At 32.3% G+C, this 19285-nt stretch overlaps 1 protein-coding gene across 1 annotated transcript; it reads left to right on the forward strand.

Moving 5' to 3' along the window:
- Positions 1 to 228: 228 nt before the first annotated feature.
- On the forward strand, positions 229 to 12851 carry LOC128192204 (heat shock 70 kDa protein 12B-like). Its single transcript, XM_052864712.1, has 4 exons — positions 229 to 506; positions 608 to 817; positions 11567 to 11705; positions 11845 to 12851. The coding sequence occupies exons 1-4, from the start codon at positions 237 to 239 to the stop codon at positions 12627 to 12629; spliced, it is 1404 nt and encodes a 467-aa protein (XP_052720672.1). The 5' UTR covers positions 229 to 236; the 3' UTR covers positions 12630 to 12851.
- Positions 12852 to 19285: the final 6434 nt, after the last annotated feature.

Consider the following 19285-nt stretch of genomic DNA (forward strand, 5'->3'; position numbering starts at 1 on the left):
AACAATGCTTTTATTATGAGAGTCGTTAACACGAGTCACATTCCACTTACTAGATCTTGATTTTAAATGGTAAAAAAGCTGCAATTTTACTGGCGACAAGACAAATACGCAATAAACCGAAAAAAAATCGATAGCAAGGCATGCCAGATTAATTTGTTCATTCATTGAGGCGTGATAACGGTCTTATAAAACGAAAGTTGGTATATTCATGGAATGACATCCAAAACAGCAAAGGCATGGGGAAAATTGTTGCTGCAATCGACATCGGAAGCATGTGGATGGGTTTTGCTTATTCTTTGAAAGATGATTGGAAGAGAGTGTTGTCTGGGGCTTCCGAGGAGCTAATGCCATACAAAGTCCCGACTTGTATTTTATTACAGAAGGACTTTTCGACATCTTGGATTGGATACGAGGCAGAGGACAAATATGCAGAGTTGATATCAAAAGACAATCATCATGACTACTTCTTCTTTAAAAGATTTCATTCGATTCTTCATCAAAATTCCGTAAGTCTCCAATGATTTTTATCTGAACGTGTTCACGTAATATGTACGGATTTTTTTCACCTATAATTTATAATGAATTAACAATAGTAAATAATTTACAGGACCTAAATCAATGTTATGACATTGAAAGTCAAACTCTTGACGCAGGCGTGGTCTTTGAACATTGCATCAAGTGCCTCAAAGAACATTTGACTCGGACATTAGAAAAGAATAGCATTGGCTATCAGAATGACGACATTGGGTACATATTAACAGTGCCATTGACTTGTGGAGAAAAAGGCAAAAATTTTATGAGAAACGCCGCGATAAAGGTAAAGATAATTTTGGTTTGTATATTTACAATGTGTTAATGCTTTCATTGTACATACATTTCAACTCTGTCCAACTGAACCTGAAGCACATTTGCTTCCGTGTTTTGTTGCTACCCTTGCTAACGCAAACAAATTCATTTTGTCATGTGCAAAGCATTTAAAAATGTTTTTTTGGTTGCGATGTAGTAATCCAAGTCAGTTTGTTTAACTTTATTTATAAAAGAGAACTTGATGACAAATGCGAGAAATCACTTATTGGTATGAATGGAACACTGGGGTTATTCAATGTACAGAGAACGGAATTTTGAAATGATTAAAGTTTTTGGTGAATTTGGGCGTGTGAGCGAGAAAGGTAACTAAGAAAATCATTATGTGGAGGAAAAGGCAAGACAGCAAATTTGTCAAACTGAGCCGATTGACATTTTCACTTGACTGACCATTAACGTCGTTTTCAGCCACAGTCAGGAGTCCGCATTTTAGTTTTATCCTAGGCAAATAGAGGATCTTGCATATTAATTTGCAATGGTTTGCGACAAGGGACATTTGGGATAGAGAGCGTATCATTATGCAAAGAATGAATCATCTACGCTGCGATATCACCCCTTTTTGAACACCGAAATTTTCCCTTTCAAACAAAAAAAAGCGTAATATCTTAGCTAAAAGCTCCAAGCATGATCTGTATGGAAACATTTAAAAACATGTTTGTCGGAGAGACTTTCATTATTAACATAATATCAATTAAATAAAATTGTATACCTCAGTGCGAAATCCCGACTTCGCTATTAAGGTCATGTAAAGCCTACAGGTCATTGAATTATTTGAATAAGAAGGCGAAGCGTCAATAAAGCGTCAATTAAGCGTGAAAATAGTATGCATGAGCATATTATAGTGTTTACTAACTTAAAGTAAAACCAAAAAAAAAAATATCTAAAAATCGTCTTTTGGGCTTGAGACAGACAAAAGATATTAATCAAATTTTAAATTTTGGCAATTATTTGATACTTTTTTTTTTTATTACTGATCACGGTGTCGCATAAGTGTGCTTAAAGGGTGAATGTTAAAGGGACTTGGACACGATTTGAGATCAAAAAATTTATTTATATTTTTTATATATAAAATGGTTTACTGGTAAATTTTAAATGACTAACCAAAATATTGAATGTTAAAGTCAAGTTAAAAGCAAGATACAGTGGTAAGAATTGGTTGTTATGTAAACAAAGCTCGATTTTTACAGTTGTTTACAAAATATGTAAGTAGAGATTAACCGTTTCTTAGACAAAATGACATGTAAAAAAATTTTAAACTAACTCAATATCTTCATAAATATTAGTATCAACAAAAGGAAGATACATTTTGTTGAAACTTACACCAATACAACACATATGTAAAAAATGACAATATTAGAGCTTTGTTTACAAAACAAAGAATTATGAACTCTGTATCTTGCTATATAATAACTTGATATTTGACTTTAAAATTTTGACATAGCATAAAAACTTCGATATTTATCAGTATAAACATTGAAAATGGAAAAATAAAACTTGAAAAATCGTGTCCAAGTCCCTTTAGTAGAGTTGAGTCACGTGATTTGGGATTTGTTATTCATAAGGTCAAAGACGGGTTAAAATTCGTAAACAACGTATAATCTGCTACAAAGAGAAGAACTCAAGAATTAGCACTTTTTAAATTTAGAACAAATGAGCTCACGACTGTTTCAATTTCTTTTATGAATGTGAATGATTAATATTATACAATTATTGCTGTTTTTTCCAATCAATACGATGATTTAGCTTCCAGAGAAGTACAATATTCACCTCGCTCCGGCTCGGTGATATTGATTGAAAAAACAGCAAAAATTATTTTATTATATGATTCAGCGACGAATTGATACAGACAAATATTAAATTGAGTGGCTCGGTGATATTGATTGAAAAAACAGCAAAAATTATTTTATTATATGATTCAGCGACGAATTGATACAGACAAATATTAAATTGAGTGTTATAAATCAACGTTTTACTTTGAAGCCATAGCCGAACAAATTGAGAAACGCGACGTTTCATTGAACGATCTATTTTTAGTCCAATGTAGAGAAAATCAAATGTTATATTCACCTCCTAGGTCACGTGCAGGTGAATATAACGTTCTGTTTTTTCTTCTAGATGGCAATCAGAGAGCTAGGAATAATAACTCATATAATAAATCTGTCTTCATTTACCACATTTACGGCAACTTGAAACATCAATAATTAGGCTCTCTCAAAATGTGGGCGTGACCTAAAATCTATGGGAAATCGATGTAAACAGCATACATGTACCACTGCTTTATTAATTGAGGTAATGCGTAATTACAGTGTATGGAAGTAAGAAATATATTAATATTTAAAAACTTCAGTGTTTGAAGAATAGGATAAGCCAGTAATATATAGAAATCTTTAATTTCATTCTTTTGCTAATTATGGGTGGCAGATTTGGGACATTTAGAAGAGTAATTTTTTTACAAGACAACCACAGTTCCTGTAAATTACTTAATAAAAATACAATCATTTGTACACCGCTACAAGCTTTTCTCCTGACCAACAGACAACAAAATTGATTGTGCAAACTAAAATGTCTATTTAAAAGTTCTTAATGTTATGCGGCATATATTTCATTTTATTGATTTAATATTTACCTTAAAGGGGCATGGTCACGATTTTGGTCAAAAATTATTTTTTTCGATTTTAATGTTTACAATGCTTCAGTAAGGCATTTTTAATAGGCAACCAAAATTTGAGTGTCATTTGACGAGTTATAAGCGAGTTACAGAGTTACAATTCTTCGCTTTGTAAACAAAACGTTTGTTTACATTTTGAATCTTGAAGTGAAAATTCCAGTTTTAGACCTAAAATGAATGTGTTAATCGGCAGGAACTGTTTATTTATGCTTAAAATGAATAATTATATAGACAAACCAGCTTTAAAAAGATTTTTAATGGTATATTGAACCTATGTAAACAAAAACAGGGCACGAGCCTTGTTTACATAACGAAGAATTGTAAGCTCTGTATCTTGCTTAAAACTCAACGACTTGCACCCAGATTTCGTTTGATTTTTAGAAATGCATTCCTAAAGCATTGCAAATAATAAAAACAGAAAAATAAAATTTGACCAAAATCGTGACCATGCCCCTTTAAAGTCAGGATTTCACTAGCTGTCATAATTAAATCTCGCAATTCTTCGAGAAATATGTAAACTTATAAGTAAAATTTTTGATTTTGGTCGGTTCTCCTAGGTTATCACTTTGGAATGAATTTTAAATGGAAATAATCCTGCTTTACCATACTACTTCGCTTTGCTCCTGCGTTACTACAGTGTATATCCTTTTGTATGTATGAATTTCTTGTTTGTACCTCTTGTAACATAGATGATGTTTTGAGGGAAATAAATGAACTTAAACTTGAAAAAAGTCAAATGAACGGCCTGGGAGTTTGTGAAAAAGTTGGAATTTACGATGCATTAATACTTGCGCTAGTTTTATACTTATTAACAATGTTTCAGAACTCAGTACAAATATTCAATGCCAACTAATCCCGAGACAGTTTGTTTACATGTAAAAAATGGCGACTCTCGATCTCCGCGTGAGTTTACATACTTTTCACTTCCGAGGCTAGGGAAGGAAGTGACGTTATTTATACAATAAAGTGTTTTCTTGAGTGATTCGTGCAGGATATGAATGTAGCGTCATTGCAGAAAAAATGCATACGCGTTAGCGTGTTATGTTTATTTTTTCTGCAATGATCGCAACCTTCAGAAATCATATGAATCATCAAAGATGGCATCTCATTGTTTATATTTACTATTTACTCTATTCTCTTTATTAACAATTGAATGAAACTATCGGAAAGAGTAAGTAAAATAAACTAAATAATCGTTAATGTACATCAGTACATTTGATAAAAGACATTTTTTAAAAAGGGATTTTTGATTTATTTGAAACAGCGCTATAGCAAAAGTATTCGCGATTTTTTCAAAATGGCGTGGGCCTACTTTGCGCGTCTCAATTGGGAAAAGAGCAATAACTCTACGAAAAGTTAGAGTTATCCGTTCATTTTTAACCGAGTTATCTTTATGTAGGAAGTGATGTTATTTTATATTTTACTGTCGTCTGCGCCTTGCTTTGTGATCGTAAACGTACGGAGTTTAACAATGGATCGAAAATCTGGTGAAAAGTCTATCTTTAAAAATTAAAAATCACAAAACTTGTTAAATTGTTCGGCTGTTGATTATTAGTGAATATACCATTCGATCTGCTTGGAATAAGTACATTAAATGGGGTAGTGTGGAAAATTTACCTCGAGTTGGTAGAACTCGAAAGTTGTCACACACAGATGAAAACTGGTGCGTGCGGTCAAAAGTAACAGGTTCAGGATCTTAAATGACATTACACTAGATTTTAACCTCGTACAGAAACTGTCCATAAACGTACAGTCCAGAGATTTCTAAAAAAAACAGGGATATAAACGAAAAGTTGTGCGAAAACGCATGGTTGTTCGTGAAGTGAACCGAAAAAAGCGATTATCTTGGTGTTTAGAGAAACGACGATTAGCGGTGGAACAGTTTTGGAACAAAGTAATATTTTCTGACGAAAACCAAGGTGTTATTGGTGAAAATCACAGAGTTTATGTCTGGAGAAAGGAAAACGAGGAGTATCTACCTCGGTGCACGTGCCCCCTCGTAAGCGTCGGGTTGCAGTTATGGTATGAGGATGCATAACTTATGATGGTGTTTGGACTTTGTGTCTTGATGACAACATAACTGCTCAAAAGTACATTGACATACTCGACGAACACTTGTGGCCAGTTATAACGAGGCTTTTTTCCTGATAAACCTTACTTTTCCAAGATGACAATGCACCCGTGGACAGAGCCAGCATTACTTGTGAATATGCAAGGTAAAAAACAACATTCCTTCCATCACATGGCCAGCACAGTCCCTGGACATTAATATAATTGAAAACTTTTGGTTGAAAAATGCGCTTACTCCAAAACATGACCAGAATTAAACATCACTACCCAAAATGAACTTCTTTAATGTTATACTTTACATTTGGCAAAACATTGCGTTAAAAACCTGTACCTATCAATTCCCCGTCGGATCGAAGCTGTTATAAGGTACAAAGGTCATCTCACAAAATATTGAGAAAAGTAAGTCAGTTTTACATACTTTTAATAGTTTTATATTTTGAAGCGCGTCCTTGTTAACGGCCGCCATTTTGAAAAATCGCGAATACTTTTGCTTAAGCGCTGTACATCTAGAAAATTCCGCATTTGTGGGAGTGTTTTTATTAATGAAAAGAGGAATAGTTCCCATTAAGCGTAATCATTCCTCTACAGGGGAACTGTGCTCAACCTGTTTAAAAGTATAAATGCATTACGTGAACATAAACTTTTACTTAATTGTTTAAAACTACACCCGTTCCTATTATGTATCTAGCTAGCGCAGATCATTCCGAGACTCAAGTATTCGATCGATAGAGTACACCGACGTCTAAACGACAGTGCATAGATAAGGGGTTAGGAATACATTTTGAATTGTGTGCTCAATATTGGAAAACATGTTATGTAAATGGTTCCAATACAAGGTAATTGAACCTCGTTAGTTTTTCAACAATACAAGGGCTTTCAGCACGAAACCGGGACATAAACACGGGATTGATTTCGATTGAATGTTTGTTACAACGCACTTAAAATTTTTTTTCAAAGTGCGTTAAATTTTGGACCATCATAACGCACTTTGAAAAAAAAAAAAAAAAAAATATATATATATATATATATATATATATATATATATATATATATATATATATATATAAAGTAATGAAGAGAGTTTATTGGGGTTTTTTTTTACAAGTTTATACTTTCTGCCTCAAGAAATGGGTATTTCCCATTTACCTACTGTGAAGATAATGTGACTCATGACTTAGTATTTAAGTATAGACATGCGATTTTTTAAAGCAGTAATTCTAAATCACATTTCTTTAAATTTCAACAAAGACATCGATGGCATAAAGGCATCTCCTTCTTCGTTAATGTTTTTGTGTATATAGAATACCTTTCTTAAAAAACAAATAGCTATCGCTGATATTACATATTAAAGATCCATATTTCAAAATCCCTTACTACGCGATTCTTAGGACGAGTTCATATTTTATTTTCGAATTGAAGGGCTATTTTCACAGAAGTAGCCGTCAAAATACCCAGTGTTAAATATTTATTTAAATTATATGTTTACAATTGGCTGAAATGTACATTTAGTATAAAAGTATAAAGAATGTTAAAATAGGATTTCAAAAATGAATAAATTCTTTTTCAAAAGTTACCGACCTTATACTTAAACTGGGTTAGAACAACGTTTATAACGTTTATTAGCAATAATCCCCTACAAAGAATTATTCCATTAATCTATAAATTTGTATCTGATCTCTAATAAATTGGCAAACACAATTCATCACGCCTTTTGGAGGAACTGAATCCAGTGGTAGGATTAATGCTTTATTAAGGAAGATCATCCAGTATGGATCAGCGCATGAGAAACGTCCTTGTCAATACCATCTGACGCTATTATCTCCCTTGCTGAAAGAATGGATCGTCGTATCGGTTCACCGTAAACGAAATATCAATTTATATTTCATATATAAACACAACTATACATCTAAATGTTAACAAAAAAAATAAGAATTTATTTTTTCAAAGTGCGTTAAGTGAAATGATGTAAAAAAAAATGTTGGTCTACACCCATAACGCACTTTGAAAAAATATTTCAAAGTGCATTAATTTGGACCAATATTTAATGCTTTTTGAAATTTTTTTTCAATGTGCGTTGCAACAAACGTTTTCTATTTAAGCAATCGAGGACTGTGCGTACTGAAAAAAAGTATTATTAAAATTCACTGAAACTCTCTAATTCAAATACGTTTACCAGCAAATTAAATTGAAAATGAAATTGTGACATCATTTCCTAGCTTCATATTGCAGCAAACATTTATTTGTGTTTTTAAACCAGCATGTTTATTATATTGTTGTCCGATTTCGTTGTGTTTTTATCCTCGTATAACAGGGACATGTGAATACAAACCTGTCATTAATTGAAAGACAAAATTCCATGTACGTTTTAGGCATTAGATACTCTAAAACCTGCCTGGAGTGGTCTCACAGGCCTTGCCTGGCCTCAAATTCGGCTTGTCCCCAAAATTTGGTCTGGCCACAAAAATTGACCTGGCCTCAAAGTTAGCCTCTACATAATTTTTTGGCCTCAATTTGATTTTTATATATTCTTAAAATATTTGACGATTTTATTGATTTTATTTTTAAATTTATGTTCAAGACACTTAAAACATCACATAGTACACTTGATGGCGTTCAGTGCCTTTTAAGGATAGTATTACTGAAAAATATTCATGACTATAGGAATAGGTGGTTGATTCTAGTAGAATTTGAAGCAGTCTGTTTTTAAATTACTGCTATTTTATTACCGTAACATGTTTTTTTAACGTACTTTACCCAAAATGATCTTAGATCAGATAATGACCACAGCAAATAATTGTCTGAGAAAAAAAAATAATGGTAGAGACCATTTTTTTAAATTCTAACCTATATTAAATGTTTGCTTTGTAATTCTGACATCGAAGTTCCCCCATAGGATGACCTTTTTTTCTAAATATGCAAACAACACATGCGTGAAATTCTACTCTAATGAAGATATAATGATCAATGACCATCACTGATTCTACTCTAATCAAGATGTAATGATCAATGACCATCACTGATTCAAGTTATCTGAGGATGCAATGTTGCAGTCATTCACAAATGGCATTATATTAGACTGTGTGAAATATTTAACTGCAGAGCAGGCAATGAATCTGGCCCCTATGTGGCAGATTAGCGACAGAGGAGGCCGATATCGAAATTCTCCTGGATAGGGAAATTTGGGTTTGATCGGCGTTGGCAGGTAATGTAAGAGAACTGTAATTTTTTGAGTGCATTATACAGGGATAGAGATTTGATGTTATGAAACAGATTACAAATATTTGAGATTTTTATGGATCCTTCAATCAGGTTAGTCCTTTAAGATGATGGTTTACTTTATTATGCTAATAACTTTTTGTCTACTTTTTGAAGTGGGGAGGGGGGGGCATACCGGTAATCCTAGGCAATAGTAAGTGTACTGTAGTGTTGTACATGAATTAATCATATGTATTTATTGTGTGTGTGTAAACATACATAAAATTTATTGAAACTCAATCAGTCGGGTTAATTTTTATACAACGTATATATGTTCCCATGTAGTTATCCCTTAAACCTTAAACAATCAATAAAAACTCAATGAAAAATCTTTAAAATTGCGAAAGAAAAAATATGAATTTTAGGCCAAAGATTTTTGAAGAGGCCAAATTTTGGGGCAGGCCAAAAGCGATTACAGGCCAATTTTAAGACCAGGCCTGGCCATTGAAGTCAGGCTAGGTCAGATTTTAGATTATGCCCACGTTTATACCAAAATTGTATGGAGAAGGCTCATAGAGGCAACGCATTGAATCTCCTGAATTCCCTTGAAGTGTACTGACTTCGTAAATAAGGAATGCTATAACGTGCAAACATTTACTTCCAAAGTATGATCACAGTTTCGCTCCTGGTGTTCTCAAACTTGACTACTTCAAAAAACTTTAAATAATAATCCAAAACGATAAAGTAATTCTCGTTGTTCAACGTGAACACGTCTGAACCAAGCATTTGCCATGGACCTTCTGGAATTGGTGTTGGTTTTAGTAGTTCTTTCAGAAACCTGTTTCTGACGTTTATACATGTATGGCATCTAGATATCATGTCGGTTATATATTGATTCATCATAATCTAGTACACCACAGTCCTTGCGCGAGCTTTAGTCTTCTGTATTCTAAATGACTAACATACAGTTATCTCAGAATTTCAGGTTTTAACCGTTCTGAAATCACAATTCTTACATTCATCAATAACAAATCATCTACACACATAGTTCCGATCTTAACTTCCAGTACTGTTTTCACGGTTGCTGAAGCTAATTTTTGTTTTCAGGCCAATTGCTTAATTTTCACAAAATAACTTAACAGAAAATGGCATCACTTGCTGTTTCTGTCTTGGTGTTTTGTAAAATATATCAAGCAATGAAAATTCCTGGTAGAAAAACAGAAAGTTTATAAGTTTAAATTTCTTGGCAAATTTCTTCTGTTTGTTGCTTTGTTTGTGATAAATGAGCACGAGATAATGTATCAGCAATGATCAACTTTTATTCCGGAGCGTACTTGAACTTGAAATCATATTTCTGTAAACGAAGTAAGAGACTTTGTAGCCTAGGAAGAATTTCGACAAATGGTTTCCGGAGAATATTTTCCAATGGTTTGTGATCAGTCTCAACAGTGACGTTGACACCATAGGTATACTGGTGAAATCTCTCTAAACCGAATATAACAGATTACAGCTCTTTTTCGATTTGTGCATATCGCTTCTCAGTCTCTTGTCAATGATCTAGATGCGTATGCCATTGGTCTTTCATCCTGAGTAATCACAGCAACTAAACCACAATTAATGCACACACTGATTTTTTAACATCGAAGAATATAAGAATTTTTTATGAGACAAAATGTCTTTGATACCTTCGAATTCATATTGTTGAGGTTTTCCCCATGTGAACAAGACATCACTATTAAGTAGAGATCTAATTGGCTCGTTGATCGCTGACATATTAGGAACAAATTTGGCAAGATAGTTCACAGTTTAAAAAAACGTTCGATTTCTTTCTTGTCAGATGGCGGTGGCATATAAAGAATGGCCATTATTGTGGTAGGATCAGGTTTCACCCCCATCTTTCAAAATCTAGTGTCCCATGAACAATGATTATTTCGAAATCCATATGTGACGAATTTAAACGCTCGGTTGTGACACAAAACCTCTTTGCAGGAGGTCTGAATATGGTCAACTTGAATAAGTGCAGGGGGGGGGGGGCAATCTTAATTGAGTATTTTTAAAGCAGTGTTTGTAGATATTGTGTCTCGATTTTGTTGACGCTTTAATTGAAAATCTTTTGAACAACTGTACCAACACCTTTTGGAGAGATGTTCTGAAGTAATGACACATTTTAACCAAAGTCTAATTTCAAATGATAACATAAGATCTGCTACAGTTTGGTTTATTTCTAAAATTAAAGTGGATAAAAAGCCTATGTTTTATAAATGTTGGTAAAGGAAGAGGTGTTAAAATTGTGAAAGACGTTCAGTAAGAAAATGACCATTCTATCAAAATCTGATTTCGAAAAAAAATTTCAATTTTAAAATGTGTTTTCAGCAATACAACAGTATGATTAGTGCTGTAGCAAAGTTAGTAAAAGGTTCAAAGTTCTGTAAAGAAACCTACAACAATATTATTGGTCCTTTTATTCTTTATTATGGTGTTGAAATTCTTTATTACAAGAAATGTACCAAGCATATTTACAAACTTATTAATACTTATATATTATGTATTGTACCAACATCAATTAGAAGATGGAATTCCGTTATTGTACAAAGACGATATCCTGAGTTTATTTTGCAAGATGTGTTTAAAGTATGTTTCAAGGTCACTTCAGACTCTTCTATACAGTGGTTACAATATAGAATATTACATAGACTTCTTCCTTTTAAAGCTTACTTGAAAAAGCTAAAAATAGTTAATAATGACACTTGTACTTTTTAAATTTCTTAGGCAGGAATCATAGAAAAACATCTAACTATAGTTTTCGAACATGAAGCAGCATCAGTCTATTGCAAGAACTTTGTTTATCCATCATTCGGTGAAATAAAAACAGGATTAAAATATCTGATACATGTAGCAGATCTTGGAGGTTAGTATTATTTATTTCACACAATACCTTTGAAAATAAGTCCTCTTACTTCATCAGATTGCAAAATTAAGAATTCGTTCTTTTTCCATGCATAATGCAATATGAGTTCATACCACTAAACATTTATAAAATATTGTAGGAGAGATGGCAGATATAACGATGCTTAAGACAGATGAGAACAATATTGTGGAGGAAGTTATTACAACTTGTACAGGCCCATGGGGAGGAAAATCTGTGGATGATCAGTTTGAGAAGTTTTTATCAGAATTGGTGGAAGAGAAGGTGTGGGAGACCTTCAAAAGGAAACATACTGATGATTTTTTAAAAATCATGAAAAATTTTGAAACCAACAAACACACATTCCAACCAAACACGAGTGGAAGTATTCAAATTTTAATACCACAAGCACTTGTGAAATTAAGCATTGAGTCTCAAGGAGTCAAAACTTTCAAAGAAATTGTAAAGAAAAATGATAATGCACATAAAAAAAAAGTGGACTTCGCCTCAGGCAAACTTGTCATAAGTGACGAAATTTTTAAGGTCTTTTATGAGAAATCAATTAATGCAATTTCAAAAAGCATTGGCGAAATAATGCACGAAAATGAAGGTAGCGAAGTTAAAACTATTTTTTTAACTGGCGGGTTATCTGAATGTCTGATTGTACAGGAGTCCATCAAGAAAAAAAATTGGAATGCTACTATAATTGTCCCTGATGACGCTGGATTGGCTGTCTTGAAGGGTGCTGTGTATATAGGACACTTTCCTGATGCGTTATCATTGAATCCAACAATGTATACACCCGGGAGTAAGAAAACTCTGAAGGTCCCCGATACTACACGACAAATGGTAAATTTCATCTTTGATTCGCCTCAAATTTCTTTATCACTACTTCGTCGGCTATTTTCCGTTTGTATGTCATTCTGAAACATTTCAAAATAATGAACCTCCCGGAGTCCAATTTTAACCATACTTTGAACAAACCGTATTGGTTTTAAGTTTATTTAGGCAAAAAGGATATATATATTTTCATTTTAAAATCTTCAGAAGCTATATGAAGATATATATAACTTCTGAAGATTTTAAAATGATAAAATGAAAGCGCTTAAGCTTATTGAACTTTTTTCGTGTTTTCTTTTTTACTTTTTATCGATTACTCGCCGACCACTGTGGATTTTATTGTGTTTCAATATACACACACACATATATATATATATATATATATATATATATATATATATATATATATGTGTGTGTGTGTGTGTGTGTGTGTGTGTGTGTGTGTGTGTGTGTTTTAAAATCCAAAAAAATATTTCGTCCAGTTAATGAATTTGCTTAGGTCGCCTAAGGTTCCCCCCAATCGATAATCATGGCGTTTAGACTTCAGTCTTGTCAGTTACCTGTCAGTTCCAGCCGCTATCGATTTCGAGGGCATATTTCACACTTGGACACAAAGAATTTAGCTAGATTTGGTTATCATTTTAATCCGGTTAATATTTCATGACAAAATAATGAAATAAAGCGGGGTTCTTTATATTTAAAAATGATCGTATTAACGGACAACTCTATTATGTATTGCTATTTAGTATGAAAGGCATAAAAAACAGTATCAACAATGGGAGCCATTGTATACAAATTCATTATCATTCATGACACAAATAGACAGATTTTAAATATCCGGACGATTGGACTTAGAAACAAAAGCGTGTGGATAACTGACTCTCCACTGTATATAGTTTCATATATAACTTTCTAATGCTTCTGGATCCCAAAAATGTTCAGGGGTCGCAGTTAGAAAAAATTAGAATTAACACTGCAGCAGATTATTTTAAGTTAATGTTATTTTAAGCTATCTTGTTTGCAAAGATTTCCCCTCAATTTGATATTGCTTGAAAATTGTGTAGTTTAAAAGAATCAACTTGCTTAAATTTTATTGTGCTTTTTTTATTTTGCAAACCGTCAATGGAGAAAAAAAACCCGTAAAACATTAAACCCCCCCCCCTAGCAAACAACTCCCTGCAAATAGTTAAGCATTGATAATAATATTGTTGATATATCTCGAAAGAAAATTAATTTTTACATTGATCATGTGATCATGGTGTGTTATTTTTTTCAAAAAAAAAAAAAAAAATTAAAAAAAAAGAAAGAAAAAAAATGGTCAGAGCACACTTTGCATTTATACAAAGTATATACGTCGTACTTGCCTGAAATGTCCCAGTTGTTTTAAAGAAGGAAATGAAAAATGTTAAAACGTTTACAACAACGACATCTACGACAGACAACGGACAAATCTAACAGAAAAACTAACTTGGGCCTTTCAGTTTCAGTCATATTACACAGATCATATCATCATGTAGATCATGAAATCCTAGATATTCAACAATCAACATATTTTGGACGGCTAACTGAACGTTATACGTTTTGCCGACTCGGATCGGAAATTTAATTTTGAAATACGCACGATATTAACATATCGTTGTTACAATATTTATTAAACGAATTTTAAATATTTGAGAGAACTGACCAATGAAAGGGAATGACATGTTTAAACAGTGAGAATTAATAATGAGTATATTTTATATAACGCCAATTATTAGCACTTTCAAATGAAATGAATAATTAATGAGCTTACATGTAATTGATGTCCTGACACTAAAGTTAGCATCAAGAACAAATATTTAATAGTACTAGATGCATATTATTAATTTTAGCATAAGCATTTTTTTCACAATCAATTCTATTTATATAACGAATGCATATAAATTAATATCATAAGTTCTCAAAATCATATATTCCGGGTTATTTATTGGCGAGAAATAAGATTAATTTTTATTTTCATAAATAAAATAGCTGACTTTTAGCTGAGTTATGCTATTTGGAATTGAAAATTGTAATTAGATAAAAAAAATTACTAGATGAGCTTTCGTAGCGAGCAACGATAAGGTTTTTCATATCATTTTGAAATAATAATATACAATTTATCGTAAAGAATTTTAAACAATTCCAAACTCTGAATAACGAAAAGTGTCATTAGACACAAATTTGCATTTGCAAAAAAGACATGTTCAATTGTATATGGAACCAAAAAATAATATTAACAAATTAAAGATTTTCCATTTACCCCTCTGATAATTTAATTAAAACACGATAAGAAAGAAAAGGAAGCATATTCATAATGAAATTGTGCGTGGACAAAATCAGAAAAGAAAAACCTCAAATACTGTTGATTCATTAATATTCAAGGGCATCAATTTTCGTGGATAAAGTGAAAATCAAGGATAGGTAAATTCGTGGCCAATGACCCTATTAATATAAAATGTTAATAAAAATTGCTCTTCAAGGAACATTTAGTTTCGTTGATCAACTAAACAACGAAATCCATGAAAATAGGTATTCAACGAATATTGATGAAACCACAGTATCTTGGACATCTGAGCGAAAAAAGCAATATTTGTATATTTACCATTATTATAATGCTGTGTTTTTAAATCAAACGAACATTCTATAAAAATTAAAAAAGTTAAAGAATGAAATTATATCCCAGCAAACAAAGTTGGAGAGGGAGGGAAATATAGGAATCACTTTGTCTGTCTGTCTGTCTGTCTCTCTGTGCAATCGTGTCCGAACCATATCTCTCTTAAGCAAGTTCAATGTCTCTGGAAGGGAAACGTGCAAAATTCGTGTCCGGCCTATGTCTTTCTTATCTAGAAACATTGAAAGTTCTTACTTCACACAAAAGTTGCTTATATTAACCTGAGGATGCGACCTGATGCTTTAAGAAAATTAAACCAATGGTTTCGATAACTATTTTGTGTTTTATGATGGCTACGGCGCTAGCTCACCAATCTTTCTAAAGTAAAAGCTTGTTTACAGTACATCTAGTTTTGTTCGCTTCCAGTTACGATGGAAGTCAGTGACAAATTATTGATCCAAATTCTGCGCATGCGCATGTTTGAGGTATCGCAAAGACAAAATAAAAAAAGAATATCTAATGAAATATCCGAGACATATCAACAGGAAAAAATCCATCATTGGGGAAAATCGCTAAAATGCCTTAGAGACTGTATTTCTTAAACAAAATTTAAAGTGCATAAATAGGTAAAAAAAAAAATAATAAAACGCCGACAACCGAAAGTTACCAACAAATTATTAATATTGCGTCGACATAAACAGAAAAGAAACATATCAAAGAAATATCTGAGATATTTCAAAGAAAGAAAAATTATCCCTCAGACCTGAGTCGAAAATGGATCACAAGTCTCCTTTAACAACGCACTGTCAAGCTAACACCTGTACATGTACTGGGGCTTATTACACACCGGAACAGTGAAAATGATAGTAATTAAACAAATTTTAGTAATGTTGAGCTTTTATTTATTTACGTTAGTTTTGTATTGAGTTTGAGTAAATGTACATTTGTATCTGTAATCATGTGTGCATGTAGCAATTGCCCCTATTGATCATGCTCACAGACTTATGAAAAATTATATGAAAAAATATATAATCACCATAAAACTTCATCTTTGTCAATAAAATCTAGTAAGAAACTACTTAAATTTGGTGATTTCAAATTTGGTGATATTCAAAAATCGCTAAAATAGGCAAAAGTTATATTCCTACAAAAAACCCCCACTTTATGGTATGTGAATCTTTTTTTTGGGGGATGTTTTATCAATTTGACTATGAAGTCAAAGTTTTATTTTACAGCATAACAATCTACCTTAAAACATGTTTAAAAAGACCTTAATTGATTTTAAATTTTAACAATATCTGGAAATGTAGAACATTTGTTATTGATAGTACTTAGTCTAGTTAGTTTTAAACTGATTTTTGCTAAAGTTTGGCAGAGCTACACAGTACATGTTTCTTGTGAAGAAAAAAAAAGCAAAATTAGATAGTCTCCAATAACAAAGACCGGATAATAATTGATATTTGTTTATGTTTATTTGCTAATTTTTATCATTTCTTTGTTATTACATCTGACAACATTAAAAATTATGATGAACACTATAGAAATACAGAGGCAGTACTAAAATAAAAAGCTAAAAGGTTTTGATACAAGTAAGATAATTCTGATCGATTTACAAGCTAAGACCCTGCAGGAAATGCCACATTTTCTTCTAAATATTTAAGGAATGAATTCAATATTTATTTGTTTTATACGATATAAAATGGTTTGGGGCAGTTTACGCTCTATAAACCGCGAAGCGGTTTATAAAAAAGCATAAACTGTTTCAAACCATTTTATATCGTATAAAACTAATAAATATTGAATTCATTGCTTATAATTTAATTTTCTTACTCTTCATTGTAGATAAAAACGGTCATTTGACCTTTAAAATGATGTAAAATTGTACAAAATTCAAACGTAACGGCAGGCGTATTGATACGTTTTTGACGTTAGTCTTACTATGGCGTAGGCAACATTTTTTATACGATATAAAATAATTTTTTAACCAATCAGAAAGCGCGTTACAACCAGAATTAAATTATTAGCTTTTACATTCGAACAATTAATTTTGCCCTTCTAGATCTGCTCTTTTACCCCATGCAAAGATGGGCGTTCACACCAAATGTATTAACATTTATTTACCGGGGGTCAATTTCGAGGTAGAAAAATAATTTCCAGTCTGTATTATGAAAAAATGGACCTTTTGCATGAAGAATAAGTGTCATTTACATAAAATGAGCACACCCTACGCAAGGAAAAGTGACCCCTGTAGAAAAATGACTCTTAAGTTTTTAAGAATCAATTTCTTGTGTTCTGTAAATTTGTCTCAACAATGTGTTCATTTTTATTGCAGTATAAAGAAAGTATATTGAAACTATAATTCATATTAAAAAAAAGCTTAAGCGAAATAGGGGCATATTTTAGAAAATAGTAATCGAGGCATAGTTATCATCACAACGAGTTACAAGTTTTTCATTATTACGAAAGAAAACACATTAAAATTATTCCAAGATACAAGTCACTAGATTATAAAATTATGTTTATTGGCGAAAAACGAGTAGACTTTATACTGGTTATGAATTATACTTCCATTGACGTTTATACTTTTCCCCTACGACTAAATACTGCATAGGTATTCAAGTGCAGCACCTAGAATTAATGATTAAACCAAAAGTGTGAAAATTTTACTTCACTGTTAGGATTTATTACTTAAATGATCTATCAATCGATTCTTTAGCTCTAAAATACCTTGTTCACAGTTAAAAAAAATTTTCCGTTTCACCCATAAGTATATAAAACTTGACATTAAGGTAAGGTTTGCGGTTACAGGGAGATAACTCACACATTTTCATTGTGGCGTAACACCAACTACCCTTTATTTCAGTTATGACGTCAAAATTTATATGACATCACAATTGATTTCAGTTTTTTTTTTTCGCGGGTTTTTTTAGTTTCAATGAAAAAATAAGAGGACACAAGCATTTTATTAATTTCCACAAAAACGAAATCCGCATCATATGGTTTTGAATAGTGTTTTAGAAACATCAGATTACACATATTCTAAGATACGTTTTTCCGGAAATCGGTGGATTTGGAAAGGTTTCAAATAAGATGTTTTCGTTTACATAATAGTAGTCCAAAATTAAGACATTTGTTGCATTTTATCTTATTTTTTAGATAGTTCATCAGAAATTAATAAAAGTGAATCATGATATAGATAGTGATATTATTTTCGAACATTTTAAGCATAAATAACCCCCATAATAGTCACATATAAAATGTATATATTTTTACGAAATTGCTTACATTTCATCAAAATGAAAATTGGAAATCATGAACTTTGACCTTTTGTAGTTAAAAAACGGGACGGGCAAAATTCGGTTGAATTCCATGAGAAACAAGACTTTAGTATAGTGAACAAAATGGTATGTAACTTTGGTACAATCTCTAAAAAATGCAAGCCTCTGTTTATATGGAAGGGAATTACCGCCAAAATTCTGTATGCGCGCTACAATTGCTGCTCCCTGAAAAAAAAAACAACGTAGCTTGCAAAATGTGGGATGTTTCGCACCATGATATTTCGCTCCAATGTTTATATGTTCAGATCAAGAAATGGAGGGGAGGTTTATGTACTAAAGAATGATTCATAATTTTGTTTGCCGGGGAGGGGGTGGGGGGGGGGGGCGGGGGGGGGGGGGGGTAGGTCGAGTTCTATTTTCAGTAGGTTTACTATGTGAATTTAAAAAAGTTTGAATTTTCAAGGGTGGTGGGGTGACTGGACCCCATCCTAAAATAAAATAAAATTCTAAGTCTGCGCATCAGTTATTACATGAGACGATATAATCTTACAGTTCTCATAATTAGCACCCGTATCATAATTATCATCATCGCAAGCTTGATATGGAAGTCGGTCAATTCAACTCTTCATTTAATCGAGACCAGTTGACAGGTAGACATGTATGGGGTTCATGTCTCTAAGTTACATGTATCATAGCTTATATAAACACCTTCATATCTAAACATGGACATTCAGTTACACGTACATGATTTATATTAAAATAAACAGAGTTAACCTACAATAAGCATGGTTGTGAATGTACATACACATTATTATGATTTTTTTAGAACTTTT

The sequence above is a fragment of the Crassostrea angulata genome, chromosome 7 (genome assembly GCF_025612915.1).
Source record: "Crassostrea angulata isolate pt1a10 chromosome 7, ASM2561291v2, whole genome shotgun sequence".
Taxonomy (NCBI): domain Eukaryota; kingdom Metazoa; phylum Mollusca; class Bivalvia; order Ostreida; family Ostreidae; genus Magallana; species Magallana angulata.